Source organism: Pectinophora gossypiella, chromosome 16 (assembly GCF_024362695.1).
Source record: "Pectinophora gossypiella chromosome 16, ilPecGoss1.1, whole genome shotgun sequence".
NCBI classification, from domain to species: domain Eukaryota; kingdom Metazoa; phylum Arthropoda; class Insecta; order Lepidoptera; family Gelechiidae; genus Pectinophora; species Pectinophora gossypiella.
The window spans coordinates 13,716,513-13,736,951 of record NC_065419.1 but is presented as its reverse complement, the minus strand read 5'-3'; the positions used below and the strand labels follow the sequence as shown (position 1 = coordinate 13,736,951).

The window sequence follows — 20,439 nt, the reverse complement described above, 5'->3', positions numbered from 1 at the left end:
AAAATATTAGCATGTTTTGTTAAAAGAAAAAAAAAAACACTTTTGCTCTTTGATTGTAAGATACATCCATTGCAAGGTGAACTAAGTACCCACACCACACCGAGCTTACTGTTCGACCAACGTGATAGGTGAGCCGTATCGCCGTCTATAATGGCCGAGCCAACTGTGTTAGTGAAAACTGTGTATCTATAAAATTAATAATTTAAGCTCACCAAACATTATACAATATTATGTATGCTGAAACCATTGTTTTGCTAAACAGTAAATAGCGGCGAATATTGCATTCATAATTGAAAATTGTTTAATTTCGACAGCAGAGAGTATACAACGCTCAAATTAATAACCCAAACCAATTAGCATATCTAGTAATAAGTACGTACATAAACACTAATATTGAAACTACACTCGCACACCGGTTCAGAGTAGAATGCTACAAAACATATTCTACTCAAACATAGTTACACTTTGAATCGTATTTTTGTTAGGGTTCGTAATGTTTATTTTATTATTTAATTATTGTTAGATTATACAGGATGTTAGTGACATCGTAACGAAAACTTTGAGGGATGATTCAGGCCATGATTCTGAGTTGATATCAAGTGGAATTTTCCGTCGCAAAAGTGTTGAACGGAAAATAATTTAAATAAGCTCTAAAATTTTCATGACTTCTCCGACAGGAAATTCCACTTGATATCGACTCAGAATCATGGTCTGAATCATCCCCTTCAGTATTCGTTACAGTGTCACTAACATTCATATCTACTTGTATGGCTACTGTATGTACTTGTATGGGGTGTAAGTGACATCGTAACGAATACTGAGAGGGATGATTCAGCTGATTATTCTGAGTTAATATCAAGTGGAATTTTCCATCGCAAAAGTATAGAATTGAAAATAATTTTAAAAAACTAAAAAAATAACATGAATTTTGCGACGGAAAATTCCACTTGATATTAACTCAGAATCATGGTCTGAATCATCCCTCTGAGTATTCGTTACGATGTCACTAACACCCTGTATAACAGACGGAATAAAGTCGTGAATCTGTGTCACGACTTTATTATTTTTAATTTGGAACTGGCATATTATTTAATTTGTTTTTATTTTGATTTCTTCTTTTTCGTATGGAAACGTTTTCCCGCCTTTTGAATAAGGCGGTGACTGGAATTTTGTTCGGTTGCGGTAATCTGTGATGAAGAGTTGGAGAGTTAACATTGTTTATGAAAATAATGAGTTTACATTATTCAAGAGAATTGCTGAATTGTTTGATTACGACGAGCACCTCTCTACCTGGGGCCTGTTTAATAAAACTTACAATTGTAAATTACTACGACAATTTGACGTTCATTGCGTAGCTAATATAAAACTGCAAAATATTCGTGATCACACACTCCGCAATGTACATCAAATTGTCATTGTAATTTACAATTGTAAGTTTTATTAAACAGGCCCCTGATAGCAGTAGTATTATCACATTTTTTACATAACGAACGTCTCATCCGCCTAAAACTACTGCAGCTTCTCACAACCTGTCAAAGATAGGTGATGAGCCGTATCGCCGTCTATAATGGTTGAGCCAACTGTGTTAGTGAAAATTGCACTTAAACAGCTTACAATACATGTCCAATAGGTTTTTAAATTACGACCATTTTTAAATATATTTTTTTTTATAAAATAAGATTGTGGTTTTTACCCGAAACACGGGCGGCCATGATTGAGTTTCGTGTGACGTCACTGGGAAAAATGTCACGTGACCAACCGTTATCGTGGAAATTAAAAAGTAATGAATAAAAATATGTTTTTTTCTAGAAAAAAAATAAGAGGTATAAAATATTTTTTTAAATACTTATCCGTAAATTGGTTCCTATACTAGGTTCAAGATAAATTATGAAATTCAGATTACTAAATAAAGGCAGATCTAAAACTAATGAAAAATATTTTAATTTTTCTATTTATCTTATTTATGAACTTTAATCAAGAAAAACGTACTTAATAATAAGTCCGACATTTTACCACGTTTTTCTATGACGTCAAAGTGTGCTTTTTCATACAAATTCCGCAGTAATTTCGTGTTTTGACGTTTAGTAAAAAGTAACTGATTTGACTGGTTAAAAACTACCCTATTGTTAAGTAGCGAATAAAACGAATACTCGACTCGTAAACGGTACTACATCGACTAATATACCAAGTACAATGTGCCTCACAATCCTTTCCTAATTCGTATGGAGTTACTTTGGCATTCACTTGCACTTAAGTGTCTAAACACTATGCACTATACTGAAAACAGTTCCTATTTAGGCACTAAAGCTAATACAAACTTAATTTTACTTAGATCTAACTTATAAGCAACCTTTTCGCCCTTAAAATAAAGTTGTTTTGGCCTGATTTTAACAGCAAAAGTAACTTGGTGAAGTTTACATTTCTGCCACAAGCATTCAGCTCGGCTTAAAATGCTATTTCAAGCTAAGCAACTCCATCCTTCGCTTAGTCTTACATTAACGTTAAAAGCGAAATGGTTGTAAAAGCGGCGTATTTTGGTTCTGCTTTAGAGTCGCTTGGAACCTGTGGTTATTAAAATTTACTGTAATGGTTGTAGGCGCATAGGCCTACAGCCGAAGTATCCATGTGATGGTCCAGTTGGAAGAACGCTTGAATCACACTGTAAGACCGCAGGTTCAAATCCAGCACAAGTCTAAACTTATATGCTTGGATCATAAATGATTATCACGAAGTGAAAGAAAACATCGTGAGGAAACCCACATTCCCGAGAAATTTCGGATGTATGTGACTTGTACCTGTATTGGGGTGATTTTCCCTTGTACTGGCTTGGTTTTCGATTCGCGAGTCGGAAGGTCAGACAGACAGTCGCTTCTGTAAAAAACCGGACCTGTCAAATCTTCAGATTAGGTAAGCGGACTCTGTGTAAACTCAGTACCCAGTATCTACGAAGTGGAACGCTGCAAAATCTATCCGTCCTGCTTTTATCCACAAATATGAGCAGAGCATCTTTTTGTCGATTAGTTAGTATAGTTTATTAATACAATAATAAGTTTTGGACACTCCAGTGCCCATGGCGACATGACATGGGGTATCAACGGTCTGATGCACCGCGCGCTCGGTGTATCGAGCGGCGAAAATGGAAAACAAATCATGTAAGTAAACAAATGTAAATGTAATGTAATGTAATGTAATGTAATGTGTAGTAATATTAGACAGATAATCCCATTGGCATTCGATTCAAGATGCTAAGGAACTAAACACTTTCTATGCTTTGCTGTTTACTCCAAAGTTCAACGGAAAAAATCATTGTGGAGCAATTGGATGTCCGTGTTGCCCTATATGGAGTACTAAACAGGGGTCATGACAAATAACTCCGGTGTGTACGTACCCTGGATAATTTGAATCAATTTTATTTAACAGCCTATATTGTGATTGCGTAAGTAAGTGACGATGTATTTAGCTCAAGTTGCACAAGCACTGCTGGTGTAGTGGTATCATGCAAGATTCCCATTCTTGCGACCCGGGTTCGATTCCCGGGCAGTGCAAACTTCTTTTGGCGTAATAAAATTTACGGTATTTTAATATTTTGTTATATTAATTACTTTTGTTTTGGAATAACCATGAAAATAATTATAAAATAAAATATTTAACGGGTTAGCTTTATTACAAGCTCACAATGACTGCATCCCAATAATAGGAGTTTTATTTAGATTTATTAGATTTTTTTTTGACAAATTAAACCGTAAGTCTCATTAAATGGGGAGCGCTGAGGGGTCAGGGCGTCGTCTGAGAGGAAAAATATTTGAAAGAATTAATCGACCCTAGGTGGGTCGATAGCGATAAGCGCTGATTGAGGGAAAAGCCACCATTCAGTAATAGATTTAGTCCATCTGTTCCCGTCTTGCCAAGTGTCCTGCCCATCTCCACTTAAGCCTGGCGATTCGTATACGGTCACGAGCATTAATATGTATACACTTTGGTACCATGTCACATTAACTTTTTTGAAAAATTTAACTGCAAGTCTCACTAAATGTCAAATATGTTAGTGCGACAGAGTCCTGAAGTGGGTACATTATATTGCTCATGACTGTACTTACATCTTCGACTTTACTGCGTTGCGTTCCTACCTAGTGATACTAATTGGTGCGGGGCAGAGAATTTTCGTTCCACATTTGTGTGTTCATGCGCCTAAAATAATTACGCACGTTGTTTGGTCTACCAATCTGCAACCCTTGATTGTGCGACATTTCGCCCGCTCTGTTATTGTTCCCGAATTCCCGCCAACGTGTCCCGTATTATGTCCCGTATTATCCGGTACGGTACATTGTCTCGTATTATTAGCGGGACGCGACACCCCCTAATCCCTATAACATGAGCGCGTTTAATCTGAGATCTACCTAAAAATACGGTGGCTGTGGCTTGTAGGAGTTGTGGATTTAATTGTGGGTATCAAAGGGTCAGATTTTTTAAAAGTAGGTCAGAATTTTGTAAAAAAATGTATGTTTTTGACCTTAATTTGGTTTGCGTCTGAAAGCTATTGTTGAATTTGAAGGAAGCTCGAAAATAAATTGTTATAATTACATACCTTAGTAGTTGCTTAGTAGCTACTTACCTACTGTAATAATATGGCATCAATGCAGTTGTACTATGCATGTGTGCCGATTGAAATACCCTAGTATACGCAGTGATAGGCCTTTAAGTTGATGAGGTTGGTATTCCACCTCACAACCCACACGATAGAAGAAGAAGATAGGCCGATTGCCGATTGATATTCACTAGTCCTCAAAACTAACTCAGAATATAATCATCCCTCGCAGTATTCGTTACGATGTCACTTACACCCCATACAAGTACATACAGGTAGCCATACAAGTAGGTATGGGTTTTAGTGACACCGTAACGAATACTGAGCGGTATGGTTCAGACCATGATTCTGAGTTGATATCAAGTGGAATTTCCTGACGAAAAATTCATGAAAAATGTTGTGTTTTTTAAATTATTTTCTGTTCCATACTTTTGCGACGGAAAATTCCACTTGATACCATCTCAGAATCATGGTCTGAATTATCCCTCATTAACACCCTGTATATAACCAAGATTAAAATCCTCGGTCAAGGAACTACCAGGCAAGTCCACAACAATTCTAGTTTTAATTCTTAGTTTCTACTGAGTACATGCGTACCTACTTCGGATAATCCCAGTTGCCATAATCCCCATGGCCACCCCACAATCACAGTTGATTCGTTCACACGACTCCTGCCGGGCCCGTTGGCGAGATAACCTGGCGTTTGTCCTGATTTTATACACATACAGACTACTACATTATAAACATACATACATAATAGGTGCACGTGTTAGTCGGAGAATTCGTTTGTTTATTCATAATATTATCACCAGCAGGGTCTGCATGACAACCGCCGTTCGACGTCTATCAACGTAGATAGCATTCGCTGCGTCTATTGGTCGAAGCCCGCGATATAATTCGCGCCCCGCGGCGCGGTTGTCGTACAGACCCTGCTGGTTTAAAAACGTTCGGGTTTTACCTACTTTAGCAATTGTGTATGTTTCATACTTGGTTACAGATGAAAAAAATATGCATCTAGGAGAATGTAGGTAGTAAGCACACCTACTACGCTGCTGCTCCATTGCGGCAAAGAATAAACACTAATACTACCGGGACACTTTCCGCCCCGCACCGATTCGAGATTGATTTACCTCACCCCTCGATGAGGACCACTTTAGTCTAGTAAGTCGTTTAGGAGTAAGGGAGCGCACGCCGACTGTCCGTTTCGCTGTAAGAGAGAAAGAGATAGATATAATCTACATAATATATGGAGTGTCAAGGATGTGCAGAAACTGTCAGACAAGACATCACTTACAAAAGGATTTTCTTTTTATAACACTCACCCCTGCTTAGGGGGAAAACTCACAAGAGAAAATTAAATTGAAAAAGTCTGACTCGGACGGGATTTGAACCCGGAAAACTTTGAAACTTTCTTCTTTTATTTTTTACCAATTCATCTACCCTGGTGTCAGGGTTATTATTGAGCCGCCAAAGGCCCCTGACAAGGCTCATGTAACGACTAATTACTTACATCAGTAAGTAGTAACCGGAACCAACGGCTTAACGTGCCTTCCGAAGCACGGATCATCTTACTTTTTTGGACAATCAGGTGATCAGCCTGTAATGTCCTAACCAAACCAGGGATCACAAAGTGATTTTTGTGATTAGTCCCACCGGGATTCGAACCCGGAACCTCCGGATCGTGAGCACAACGCTGACCCACAGACCCAAGGAAGCCGTCGAAACTTTAAAAAATTAACATTATTTAGAAAAGTTCGTTTTCGAAATGAGGTATTTTACAATACAAATACAATACAAATACACTTTATTGCACCAAAATAAAAATAAATAATTTAAATTTAATTTATTTAACTTTTTAAAATTTATTTAATTTTTTATTTAATTTAATTTTAATTTTCCAAATTACGTTTCCCCAAACAAATATAGATGGCGCTGTAAATGCAATGGTGCTAAAATGGTGGTAAATGATGGCGCTGTGAAGGCAAATTTGCCTTCGTTTAGCCTTCTAACTTCATGGCAATAGGAATATAAAAACATAATATATTATGCATCTTTTATTTACTTATCTTTATTTTTGGGTATAAATGATGACCACTGTTATTACACCGGGTGAGAGCCCTCAGCGCTCCCCATTTGTCCGGCCAAGTAGTTAATGCTTTTTGCGGCAAATCTACAATAAGTCACGCCAAAAAAATTTTTTTACACCCAGACGTATAACTATACATCTTCCACCCATTATAATTCTGATCCAAATATCAAGCAACTATTATTTTTATACATAAAGTATGCCTCTGCCATAACATTATATTTTTGATTACGTGATTATTTACCCGAGCAATGAGAAAATAAATAATTATTACTTACGTTAAAGTTATACAGCGCCATATATTTTTTTGGGGAACGTGGCAGTTAGCATGTTTTTCCTATGCCCATTGTTCGAATCCTCACATAAAATAACGTGGCAACACTAGATTTAAGTTTTTTAATTCGACCACAAGATGGCGATTGTAAACTCTTTCCCTTCAACTCTTTGGGTAATCATTCAAAATGTAACTATAAAATATAATCCTATTAAATACAGTCCACTTTTAACTTTTATGTGCAATTTTATTTAAATATACTCCAGCTCCGCACACCCATACAACCATGTCTTATGTTTTATGTATTTTTTCTTGATGATGATTAGTGAAATGATGAAAGGTGATGACGATGAATGATGAAACCTAAACCCCCACCCTCGGAGCAGACTCCTATACTCAAAGTCCGCATTAACTTTCGAGTTATGAAGCGGCTTGTTGGCACGAAGTGAAAATAGATAGGTAAACTTTGTTCATTGAATATTCCGATTTAATAACACTATCGCAAATATTTTCCGACTAACTTAATGCGATCATTAACCACAAACCACTTCGTATTAATTATTTAGATTATTCAATGAGGAAACCAACCGTCCCGTATCCGTTCCCGCCAAAAACTCGCAGCTAACATGTTACTTGACAGGTCTTCTGCAAATATTCGCATAATATTTCCTCACATATTTCTAGCCGGTACAAGCCATCAGGCTGCAAGATATATCGCAATTCCGTCTCTTAGAATCTTGAAGAAATCCTTTAAAAGCTTCGTAGACGATATTTCACTTCCCAGTCTCCATCTGTCGTTGTCATATGATTTTATTAGCCTGCCAACTTAGGAAGCGGTTTATTTCATGCCGCATCACACGTGGTTATGACGACGTTAAATTAGCATCGTTGTACTTTCATGTTCTTAACTTTAAATTGTAAATATTATAAAAAGGTTTGGCTTTATTACAAAGATTCTAGGTAAATCAGAAAAAAATATGTGGGCGCGCGAATTCAGACATCCCGCAAGGGGTTTTCCTATTATACTGATAAATAAATACTTCCATTCCGATAAATATATATAGGTACTTACCTATACTTTTTTAATTAATTGCGGCTCTGGTTACTGGACTATTTGCCAAAGAGTACCTGCTTAAATAAGAAATTGAAGAAATTAATGATAAAGTCTAAACCAATGACCGATAAATAACAAATAAGTATGATGATAGAAGTATATTTACAGAATAATATATTATTGAGGTATATATACCCTATTGACCCTACGCTACTTACTGCTGTTATTATAATTCATACGTAGGATAGGCAAAGGTACTAAGCTATGCAGCTTCATCTTTTACCACCAATTGTTCTTTCTGACAGCTGTCAAATTTAACACGGATTCCGATATTCCATACCTATCTGTGTCTAGTTTGGATAAAATAAAATCACAAAAAAAATAAGTCCAACCCATTTTCGTTACCAAAATTACATTCAGCAAAAACCATTGTTTAATTATTTTTTTAATTTTACTTTTTCACGCGCGGCTATTAATCGCGCGGGAAACAGCAGACTGACCGCAACTTTTTATTTTTTTTATTATTTATTTTTCTTTCTGCGCAATTTTTGGCCGTTTCCCGCCTGTCCTGTCCGCTAATTTATGTGACAGCTCATTTCTGTTTCGCAAGGGTACCGGAAACAGGATATGTATGGAGATTTTAACAGAGCAGACGCTCCGTATAGCCTTTCAAGCCATGTTATATTTTTCTAACCATACCTATAACATAACATAACACATACTTTATTGCACAAACAGAAAAAAACAAAATACAAAACAAAATAGAAATAGAATGAGTACAATAGGCGACCTTATTGCTAAGTAGCAATCTCTTCCAGGCAACCTTTAAGTATAGGAGATATTGAATATTATGTAATATAGCGGGATAGTGCAGCAAATACATACACTTTCGACTACATAAACTACATAATAATAATACACATAATTATAATTGTTATAATAAATAAATATCACTACTTAAACTACTATATATACTATGGAAAAAAGGAGTAGATACATTATGAAGATATACCCATACCTATCTACATACCAACAAGCACCCCTACAAAAAATAAATGGAATCTCTAATAAGACTTGGCGATTTATTTATTTACTTGAAATATACGCACTATCTAGTACTTAAGTACCTAAAAGTTTTAGCCTAACCAAGACTCAATGTTATCTAATCCACTATTAAAACAAACATTGTCTTAAATCTGCCAGCTTTCCCAAATTAAGTTATTTTTCAGCGTCTTAGAGAGAGGCCACACGTCCATTGTATAACCGTTGCGTCGCCGTAGCGCATAAAAATTTCAACATTCCACGAGTCGGCCACAGCGACTTGTGGCATGTTATACATACATAAAGTCACGCCCGTATCTAAACAGGGTGGGCAGAGCCACATGTCATGTGCCATGTATTTATCATATCCATCTTAGGACACTGTACTTATCAAATTTAGCTACGTAACGTGCTTTGTCTTCTGATTCCTTATGTTATTATGTACTTATATATTTATTTGTGGTTGTATTCGTATGTAGTTTACACTTTACACCCCATTCTTTGCATATATTTTTATCACGTTATGTTACCTGAAAAAAATGCATAAAGCGATAAGGCCACGATGCGTTGCTGCGTCGTGATAGCACGTCAAAATCGTTGCGTCGTCGCAACGGACACGTCTCGTGTGGGCTCACTCTAAACCTAGATGGTATCTAAAGTAAGTCTACAGTTAAGTAACGCCTGAAACCAAAGCCACAAGCACTATTTCACGCCTGATTATGCGGTGTTAGTGCGATTGTTCCAAGTAAAAGATTTATGTGTTTACTTGCCGTCATTATTATGTTGTTTGTTCGCTACTCTTTGGAAACAAGGACAATAATTTAGTTTCCAATTATTAAGGAACATTCACGGAACATTGTATTGTTTGAATACTTAAGAAGTTTAAACGAAAGTTGTTCAGTAGGCAATTAAATTAATAACAAGAAACAATACAAACAAACTTCAATAACAAAACATAATTCATAAATAAGTAAGATTAATTTCCAATTTGTTTTCTAATAAATGTCAAAATAATCATTAATTAAAATGAAACCTTATTCATTAATTGTTATGAATTTATAAATAGTTCTGGCCGTGTAAAAAACAGAAAAATAATATTTTTTCTTTTCTTTTCTAAAGGCAATTTCAACATTTTTTAATGGGAAAAGTGCCAGCTATTTTGTAAAATTGACATTCACTTTAAAATTTGCAAAAAAATAACAAAAGAGACATTATCATAAAATAAAACTCCTTTATTTTTAAGGGGTTTTTGGCTGGGTAGCAAGAAGACCTAGGTAAAACTTGTTTATTTTTTAAAATCGTATTTTGGCGCAACAAACAAATGTCAAATAGAAAATTGGTTCTAGATGAAACTCCTGAATATTGTAGCCTTTTTAGGTCCCCAAAATTTATTACGTGAGTATATAATTTCAATGAGTTCCAGGCAAGTTTCCGTTACGTGGAATAATTTGAGAGGGTCCTGAATATTCATCGGTGGCAGTCACGCCGTGACTTCACAACTTGTTAGTTCCTTGCGACTTGAAACGGGACGCGGTTAAAACGAAAAATTCGTTCGTGTAATAAAAAATATAAATTGGATATTTTTCAATGGCGTTTTCGCGCGTGTTGTGCAAAAACGGATTGAGATAAGAAAAATAGTTTTAGTAAAAATTTGATTTTGAAATTATTTGTATTATGTAGTTACTTACCTAGTATTTTTTTTACCTAGTATAAGTAAATAAAGCAATCGGAAAACGATGCATCAAAACTTTCGTACTACGTAGTATAGCCCTCTATGGATGCGAAACTTGGACACTGACACAGACAGAGAGAGACTCGAAGCCTTTGAAATGTGGTGTTGGAGGAAGATGGAAAGAGAAGGTTGGATGGAAAGGGATACTAATGAAGAAGTGTAAGAGTGCGGCACGCTGGGTGGTGAGGATGGTATCCCGACGTGCCTGCGGAGTGGAGGAATGATTGGTGACAACGATGATAAATTAGAGGCAAGCAGCAAGCAGGCATAGACACAGTTAATTAATAACACTTCACAAACAAATCTAGAATTAGAGAGCAAAGAGTGTAAAACGAAAGGGAATGCGGAATGGAATTAGAATTTCGTAATTTAAAATGATTGACGGTCAGAACGAAAGGCCAGTATGTGCAGAGTTTGTACTCTGCTACAAGAGTAAAGGAAAGGAGACAAATATTGAGAGTTATTGAGGACAGAAGAAGCAAGATGATTTGCTTTATTTCTTTCTTTCTTAAACGTTATAGAAGGGAAGATAGAAGGAAAGAGAGAAAGGGGAAGACCAAGAAGCGCTTACATGGAACAAATTAAAGCTAAGGCGAACATCGTGTCTTATAAGAAAGTCAAAAAACTGGCCCTTGATAGACAAGAATGGAGAAGATGATGAAGTAAAGTAGGTACCTGCAGTGGGACGTATATAGTTTGTTTATGTATTTAGTATATAAATAAGTACCTCAAAGGCACTTCATGTAGTATGTACGTAGGTTTACCCTATTTATTTATTTATTTATTTATTTACTTTTAGGAATAGTACAGTAAATAAAATCATTAGTAACTATATGCTAATTACAAATCTCCATCTATAGGTTTCAATATAGTTACTCTATAAATTACTAATAGGCTAATTAGATGAACATAAAAAGAACGTTAATAAAATGAATTTCAAACATGCGTTCATAACAGAAACAATAACAATCACAAACAGTGCCAGTTTACTCACTTTATCTATGCAATTCACTAAGTGATGGTGTTAAAATAGCCTTGTGTCAGTAGTCTTTTCACAGTGGTTGTGCTTGTGCTAAAGAGGTCAATATCCACGTTACTGGAAGCCTCGTTGAAACTTTTAGCTCCGCGCAAAAGAAATTAAATGCATTACGCCTGTAATTTACTCGCGTAAAGGGTGTGAACAATATGGTATATTCGAACTATCAGGGGACGCCTGTGCCGTGTGCCGTGCTCCAGGATTTGTATACCTATTTACTTAATTAATATAGTTTTTTATGTACTTAGGTATACTTATATTAATTTACACGCTTTGTCAAATAAAACGAAATACTGAAGGTGCACCTTTTTATATTCCTTCTTAAACATTATTAAGTACTTAAGATAAACTAAAATTATTATAGTCACTCAGTCTCTTATCTTAACCATTTTAGGCTAGGTTAGGTTAGAACAGTGTTCTAGAACATTCGATAGGCATATACTTAGAAGGCACTTATGCATAAATTCGTGGCTGACTTTCAAACTGGCGTATCTGCAATGTTTTTCTAAAATAATTTGTGTCTTATTGACAATAGCAAAAGGTGAAAATCAGATTCGAGAAATTTTAGATACGTCAGTAAGCGTCGTCAGCGACAAATTCACTCATTCAAATTACTTAAAAATTATATACTTAATTTAAGTAAGTAAGTAGGTATATTGAAGAAGCATGATGGATTCTACATCACGCGATCGGAACAAACTTTAGTAACAACTTTTAGACTGTAATCTCACCAGATGTGTGAACTAGAAGCTCAAAGTTTCGAATGCCGTCAAACAGAAATCTACAATAAACCAACCAACTGTCTCATCTCCCCAGCATTATCCCGTTTTTCACAGGGTCCGCTTACCTACCTAACCTGAAGATTTGACAGGTCCAGTTTTTTACAGAAGCGACTGCCAATACAGGTTAGGTCACATATCACCGAAATTGCATTTCTCGGGAATGTGGGTTTCTTCACGATAATTTCCTTCACCGCTGAGCACGTGGTAATCATTTATGATCCAATCATGAATTAGAAACCAAATTCGACAATCATTGATTTAGGCCTGTGCTGGATACGAACCTTCGACCTCAAAGTGAGAGGCAAGTTAGCGTCAGCGTTTTACCAACTGGCCTACCACGGCTTCCCAAGCAAGTTGTCTATCAAATGAAAATGATCCAGTAAAGTATACCACGGCGATACGGCTCACCACCATCACGTTGGTATAACAGATAGCTCGGTGAAGTGTGGGTACTTAACTTATCTTGCGATATAATTACAACTTGCCAGGGATGTACCTCTGATTACCTCGATTGGATATAGTGGTGACCTTAAGTTGTAAGTTATGTGTCAGGTCGATCATGATATTTTATGACATGGGCTGTCCACCTAATTAAATTATTATATTTTACAGTCAGGCCCCATATTCTACAATAGTCAAATCTTAAAAACAAAACCAAATAAGTAGGTATGACACATTGGCCCCGATTTCTGCACACACCTCTTAATTTTAAGTTATACCTGTCATTTTCTTATCCGCCGAAAAGGAAAGGGACGGATGATTGACAACTGTTAATTTTAAAATGAATGAATAACCTGTCGGTTGAATAATTCTGTCGGGTTATAGGCCAATATAAAATTTTGGAACGGTGTTTAAAACTTCTACCTAAAATTGGCATGTGTTCCATACATTTTATGTCAGTCGATTTTCGGCGGATAAGAAAATGACAGGTATAACTTAAAATAAAATTAGGAGGTGTCTGCACAAATCAGCACCATTAAATTAACTTAACATGGCAGGCGTTGCCACCATTAAACTTTGCATAGGCACGTATACAACGCACGCTTCTTGCGATCTCCAACATTGCATGCGGCGACATCGCACGCATTCCAATCGCGTGCAGCGCCATCGCGTGTTACAGCGACCGTCGGCACTCCTCGAAGCGTGACAACCATTTGCGGCCATTGACGGAGCGATTTAGGGGCGCTGAGCAGCCATAACCCCCGTTGCCATTGACCATCATGTAATCAAAGCAGTTGGTCACTCCGTCGCTGTTGCAATCCTGTAAAATATCACGAAAATATCATTAGTAAGTAAAGATAGCTCATGTTTAGACCTGACTAATCTTGTGAGTCCTTATATCTATAATTTTGGTTTTTTTTTTATGATAGATTTATAATTAAATAAACAATGCTAAATTATGAGGTGCTATTGCGTTCCTTTTTCTGACGTGATAGTATTAAAATTATAGAATTAATTCACTGGATTAATTGCATACATACACACAAACATACACCTATGGAATTCCATTTGCTTCGATCCTGACAAACTTCTCTTGCTTCCTCCACATTTATCAATCGTTTCATACACGCACGTCGGGTCAATGTACGTCCTTCTAGGTTTTTTGTTCGTCTCGTCTATCGTGAGGGTTGTGAGGTGAATTACCAACCTCATCAACAACCAAGTGTCAGGGTTTGAGCCGCCAAAGGCTCCTGACATAGCTCATGTAACGATTACTCACTTACATCAGTAAGTAGTAACTGGAACCATCAGCATAACGTGCCTTCCGAAGCACGGATCATCTTACTTTCCGAAAATCTGTAATGTCCTAACCAAACTAGAGATCACAAAGTGATTTTGGTGATATGTCCCCATCGGGATTTGAACCCGGAACTTCCGGATCGTGAGCCGAACGCTCAACCACTGAACCAACCCCACAGGCCGAGGTTTTTTGATTAATTACATACTTTGCCGAATCTCTGCAGGTATCCTTCTATGATCCTCTTGGCACAGTTGTAGCTCCTCGCGCAGTCTTGCCACGCTGAAACATAAAAATACACTTTTTTAATTAACAGTCTCAATACTAGCTTACACTTTAGGACCTTTACCTGGACCTCAAGAGGAAACCACGGCGGCGGCAACAAAATGTATAATAACCGGGGTTTGGGTAAAATGGCCACATCGTAGCAATTCATCTATGAAAGCAATATTTCTATTTGACATTTGTTTGCATTGCGCACTTACTTTTATATGCGCAAATGTCAAATTGAAACATTGCATTATAGATAAATTGCTTCGATTTGGTCATTTTAGCCCCCCTGGTGTCTTGTTGGTTGCGCAGCCAATAAGGGTTTTACCTCCATTGACTTTGGTGTCCAAACGAGATGGAGTCCATAGCGGGCGATATTTAGGTCTCGTAGCAAAATACTGCACACACAGACAGACAGAGTACTGCGGGGCAGAAGGCAAGAGGGAAACCACTGCTCTATTTTTCCCTAAAAAGCAGCATGGAGGATGCGACACCACAAAAGCGTGGCTCTAAAATTACTGGTGTTATGAGAAAAATACTGACATCAAACAAAATGGCGGCAAACAGCTGAGCGATGACGTCATTCACCATACAATAGATCGCCTTTATAATTGACAAATAATTCCGAATTTTTAGTTTTTTAGGGTTCCGTAGCCTAATGGCAAAAAACGGAACCCTTATAGATTCGTCATGTCTGTCCGTCCGTCCGTCCGTCCGTATGTCACAGCCACTTTTCTCCGAAACTATAATAGATATACGTTGAAACTTGATAAATATGTGTATTCTGTGAACCGCATTAAGATTTTTACACAATGATAGAAAAAAAAAACAATAAATTTTGGGGGTCCCCATACATAGAACTGAAACTAAAAAAAAATATTTTCATCAAACCCATACGTGTTGGGTATCTAGGGATAGGTCTTCCAAAATGGTATTGAGGTTTCTAATTTCATTTTTTTCTAAACTGAATAGTTTGCGCGAGAGACACTTACTTCCAAAGTGGTAAAATGTGTGTCCTCCCCCCCTGTAACTTCTAAAATAAGAAGAGGATAAAACTAAAAAAATATATATGATGTAGATTAGCATGCAAACTACCAACGAAAATTGGTTTGAACCAGATATAGTAAGTAGTTTTTTTTTAATACATCATAAATCGTAAACCGTAATTTACTTTTCATTCAATCAACTCAAGTATAGGGTACGAAAAAAAAACTTTTATATTATGTTACTTGCTGTTACGGAACCCTTCATGGGCGAGTCCGACTCGCACTTGGCCGCTTTTTTTACATCATGACAAAAAAGGACGTTCTCATCTTCCAATTGGGTAGTTTCCTAGGTCAAACATAAATTATGAAATTCTGATTACTAAATAAAGACAGATCTAAAGCTGGCAAAAAAAGTTTTTTTTCTTTTTAACATATTTATATGAATTTTAATGAAGAAAAATGTTATAATAAGCGCGACATTTTGTCACGTTTTTCTATTACGTCACAGGTTGGTTTTACATACAAATTCCATAGTCATTTCGTGTTTTGACGCTTGGTAAAAAGCTTACCATCCAACCCGCGAAGGGAATACCAGCCAAGTACACATACATCCAAAACGCATTTTCCGGGAACGTGGGTTTCCTCTTAATGTTTCCCTTCGCGACTGAGCACGTGTTAATAGTTTCTAATCCAAATATGAAATCGGAAATCAATGGTTTAGGCCCACGCTGGGATTCGAACCTGCAACCTAACATTGAAAAAATTCAAATTCAAATTCAAAAATATATTTATTCAGTAGGTAACATAGTTACGCTTTGAATCGTCAATTTTTACATAACGAACGTCTCATCCGCCTAAAACTACTGCAGCTTCTCACAACCTGTATAGCCGGGGAAAAGAAGCTGCAAGAAAAACCTCGGCACAGGGCCCTAGACGTTCTTTAAAAAAATTAAAATAAACATAAAATATTGGTATGCAATTGAGTAATTTAGCTGCCTAATATCAGTTCTCAGACAGTTAATCCCATGCATTCTTCTTCTTCTTCTTCCTAGCGTGAATCCCGCCGTCTTGCGCCGGGGTCCGCTTTCCTACTGTTCTTCCTCCACTTTGCTCTATCCTGGACATCGTCCAGTTAATCCCATGCATTCATATCTTCTAAATAATCACTAACTTTATAATAACCATTTTTGTAAAGTATTTGTTTAACTACTGTCTTAAAACATTTGAAAGGCAAATTCTGAATGTCAATGGGAATGTTATTGTAAAAACGTATACATGGCCCCTTAAAAGATTTAGTAATCTTATGTAATCGACTGAACCGAGCGAATGAGATTCAAGCGTTCTTCCAACTGGAGCGTCATATTTTATAAATAATTTATGGTAGGCGCTACTCCTCACCGTGGTTCCTCTCCGGGTCATCATCAGGCAGCACCACCCTGCCCGCGTCGACCCAGTAAACCCTGGATATGTTATAGGGCCCGCAGTAGCCACCTGTGCAGCCATGTGACACATCGCACTTGGTCGAAACGTGGCATAAGCAGCGGTAACAGGACTCCGACAGATTTGAGATGAAGACACCTGCAAAATAATAAAGTTTGTAACAGATGTATATGCTCTATAACAATAAACAATTTATATATATATTTTTAAAGTGTTTTGTGTCTCATTGATTTTAGTCATCACCTAATTGTCCGAAAGTAAGATGATCCGTGCTGCGGAAGGCGCGTTAAGCTTTGGTCCCGGTTACTACTTACTTACTGATATAATTGAGTAATCGTTTCATGAACCATGTCAGGGGCCTTTGGCGGTTCATTAATAACCACGACACCAGGGTTGATGAGGTTGGCCACATGATAGAAGAAGAAGAAGAATTTGGTTTAGTTTCCTAGGTCAAAGATAAATTATGAAATTCTGATTAAGTACTAACATAAAGACAGGGACTAAAATGAGCAACATTTTTATTTGACATTTATGTTAGCATTGGCCCCGATTCCTGCAGACACCGCCTAATTTTATTTTAAGTTATATCCGTCATTTTCATATCCGTCGAAAAGGAAAGGGACGGATGATTCACAGCTCTTAATTTTAGGAAGAATGAGTAAATGAATGAATAACCCGGGCGAATCAAAAAGGTACGTCGCTGGTATGCAATCTGTTTGACGTCCTTTCTACTTAACTGTGTCGGGTTATTGACTGATGTAAAAATTTTAGACGGTTGGTTTAGATTTGTGCTTAAAATTGACGTGTGTTCCATAAATTTTATGCTTGGCGATTACCCGTCCCTTTCCTTTTCGGCGGATAAGAAAATGACAGATATACATACATACATAAACAGCCTATATACGTCCCACTGCTGGGCACAGGCCTCCCGTCAATCAACCGGAGGGGGTATGGAGCATACTCCACCACGCTGCTCCATTGCGGGTACAGATATAACTTAAAATAAAATTAGATGGTATTTACAGGAATTAGCACCATTGTGCACTTACTTTAGGTTAAGTTAGCGTCGAATAGGCACTATTTATTACCTGTAGATCCGGTGATCCAAATCAAGAAAACGGCGTACGCGCATACGGGAAAGAAGAGCACGCGTTTGTTCATTATCACTGCTATTCTCTAACGACATAAAAACAATATAAAGTACATTGTCATTAGTTATTAATTACAAGTGATGTTTGTTAAGTAGCGGATAATCCGTTAAATTAATTGGCTACATTATTTAAGTGGGTATGGTTTTAATTGTCTAAGTAATTTAAATTAATTAAATTAATTTGTTGTCTAATTACGATCTCGGATCAGGTGAACGTGGTCCTCTGATTCTTCTGTAATCTGGCGGAGAAGTGTTATTTTGATAGAGAGGGTAGGGGGGAGGGTTTACATTGTAAATAAATTTGTTTTTTTTATTTTTATTTGAGGCGCGGGGGGTTGCGGGTGTTGGATTGTCTTTAAGATTGTTATTCCAAAATATCATCTCCCGCATACACTACCCGTAAGATAGTCAATTTGAATACTATTAGGTGATATAAGTTCACGGCTATATTTCCAATAGGGCTAGACAGAGGTAGGTTTACATCCGTCGCAAGACGAACTGAGTATCCACGCTTCATCGAGATAGATGGTGAGCCGTATCGCCGTTTAAAATGGCCGTACAAAGGTACAAATGTATCGTACAAATTTTGATCTAATCTGGTATAAGGAAGTTTATAATATACATATCTATTTGCCAGAATAAATATAGATGACTCATAGATTTAAATAGTACAATAAGATATTTATAGGTATATGTTTTGCATTCAAACGGTTTCTTCTCAATGTATAATATGTTTACGATATATGTAAATATAAATTATGATGTATTTTCCTTCACCGCTGAGCACGTGATAATTATTTATGATCCAAACATGAATTCGAAAACAAATTCGACAAACATTGGCTTAGGCCTGTGCTGGATTAGAACCTGCGACCTCAAAGTGAGAGGCAAGCGTTCTACCAACTGAGCCCTACCAAATAAAATTACTATAAAATATTTAAAATAACTTATCACCATATTCACAACAAAATAAAATAATCACTAACCTGTTATTAAAAATAAACAACTGCAAAATAACTTCACAAACACATAAAACAATTTTTAAGAAATAAAATTTGAATTTATAAATTATTTTAAAATAAGAATGAATTTAATTATTTACATTAATAAATTATTATTTTATATAACTAACAGTAGTCATGGGTACGACCACTGAGCAACCGACTTGGAGAACCACTACATTAACAACATTGAGCGACGCATTATGTTATGGGATCAGGTTTTGCGTGCGATTGACCGGTAGGTCAGTTCGCGGTATAGACGTGACACAGTAACATAACATATCACGTGGTTTCCAGGATTTGAGCCCGGATATGCCAATAACCAACGGCTTAACGTGCCTTGCGAATCACGGATCATTTTACTTTCGGACAATCAGGTGATCAGCCCGTTATGTCCAAACCAAACTAGGGACCACAAAGTGATTTTTGTGATATGTCCCCACCGGGATTCGAACCCGGTGCCTCCGGATCTTGAGTCCAACGCCCAACCACTGGACCACAGAGGCCGTTGCACTGACGAAGTGAAACGTCATCTCTTCACATCCTAGTTGAAATTGTCACAAAACCTAATCATGTTAATTTGACATATTGCTAATGTATTGTGAATATCGTATTTATGATGTAATCATTAATTGTCGATTAAGTAATTATAACTGATGCTGTACTACGTGCACGTAGATACCCTGTCATTAAAACGTGTGTCGTGAGCCAATCGTTGAACTGGGGCCTTATTTTGGAATCGCTCGCATTCAACTCGCGTGCGGAAATATGCAGGGTGTTAGTAACACCTTAACGAATAAGCAGGGGAATGATTCAGATCATGATTCTGAGTTAATATCAAGTGGAATTTTATGACGCAAAATTCGTTATTTTTTTTTTAGTATTTTAAATTATTTTCAATTCCACTTGATATTAACTCAGAATAATCAGCTGAATCATTCATTCTCCTCAGTATTCGTTACGATGTCACTTACACTCCGTACAAGAACATTATGGTAGCCATGCAAGTAGGTATGAGTGTTAGTGACACCGTATCGAATTCTGAGGGGGATGATTCAGACCGTGATTCTGAGTTGATACGAAGAAGAATTTCCTGTCAAAAATTCATGATAATTTTTATTTACCGTTCCATACTTTTGCGACGGTAAATTTCACTTGATATCAACTTAGATTCATGGTTTGAAATCATTCTTCAAAGTTTTCGTTACGATGTCACTAACATCCTGTATACCAGTATTATCTTGCAGATGACAAGTTCTGATGT

At 36.8% G+C, this 20,439-nt stretch overlaps 1 protein-coding gene and 2 non-coding genes across 3 annotated transcripts; 1 reads left to right on the top strand and 2 right to left on the bottom strand.

The window, feature by feature from the left end:
• Window positions 1–3,474: 3,474 nt before the first annotated feature.
• Trnag-ccc (transfer RNA glycine (anticodon CCC)) lies at window positions 3,475–3,545 on the top strand. Its single transcript has one exon. It is a non-coding gene; the product is annotated as a tRNA-Gly (tRNA).
• Window positions 3,546–12,102: 8,557 nt separating this feature from the next.
• Window positions 12,103–19,333, bottom strand: LOC126373894 (lysozyme-like). The gene is made up of 5 exons (XM_050020250.1): window positions 19,161–19,333; window positions 18,113–18,200; window positions 16,983–17,162; window positions 14,537–14,610; window positions 12,103–13,851 (listed from the first exon to the last, which is right to left on the bottom strand). Exons 2-5 carry the CDS (start codon window positions 18,183–18,185, stop codon window positions 13,705–13,707), a joined length of 474 nt encoding a protein of 157 aa, XP_049876207.1. The 5' UTR covers window positions 18,186–18,200; window positions 19,161–19,333; the 3' UTR covers window positions 12,103–13,704.
• A 276-nt stretch (window positions 19,334–19,609) lies between these two features.
• Trnal-caa (transfer RNA leucine (anticodon CAA)) lies at window positions 19,610–19,681 on the bottom strand. The gene has a single exon. It is a non-coding gene; the product is annotated as a tRNA-Leu (tRNA).
• Between the last annotated feature and the right edge of the window lie 758 nt (window positions 19,682–20,439).

Bases quoted from the DNA above. Each gene is read 5' to 3' on its own strand.
- LOC126373894 (XM_050020250.1), bottom strand. From the start codon at position 18,185: ATGAACAAACGCGTGCTCTTCTTTCCCGTATGCGCGTACGCCGTTTTC. The intron at 14,611-16,982 runs GTGAGGAGTAGC...TTTATGTTTCAG, and splicing joins TGACCCGGAGAGGAACCACG to CGTGGCAAGACTGCGCGAGG. The intron at 13,852-14,536 runs GTATGTAATTAA...GATATTTTACAG, and splicing joins ACCTGCAGAGATTCGGCAAA to GATTGCAACAGCGACGGAGT.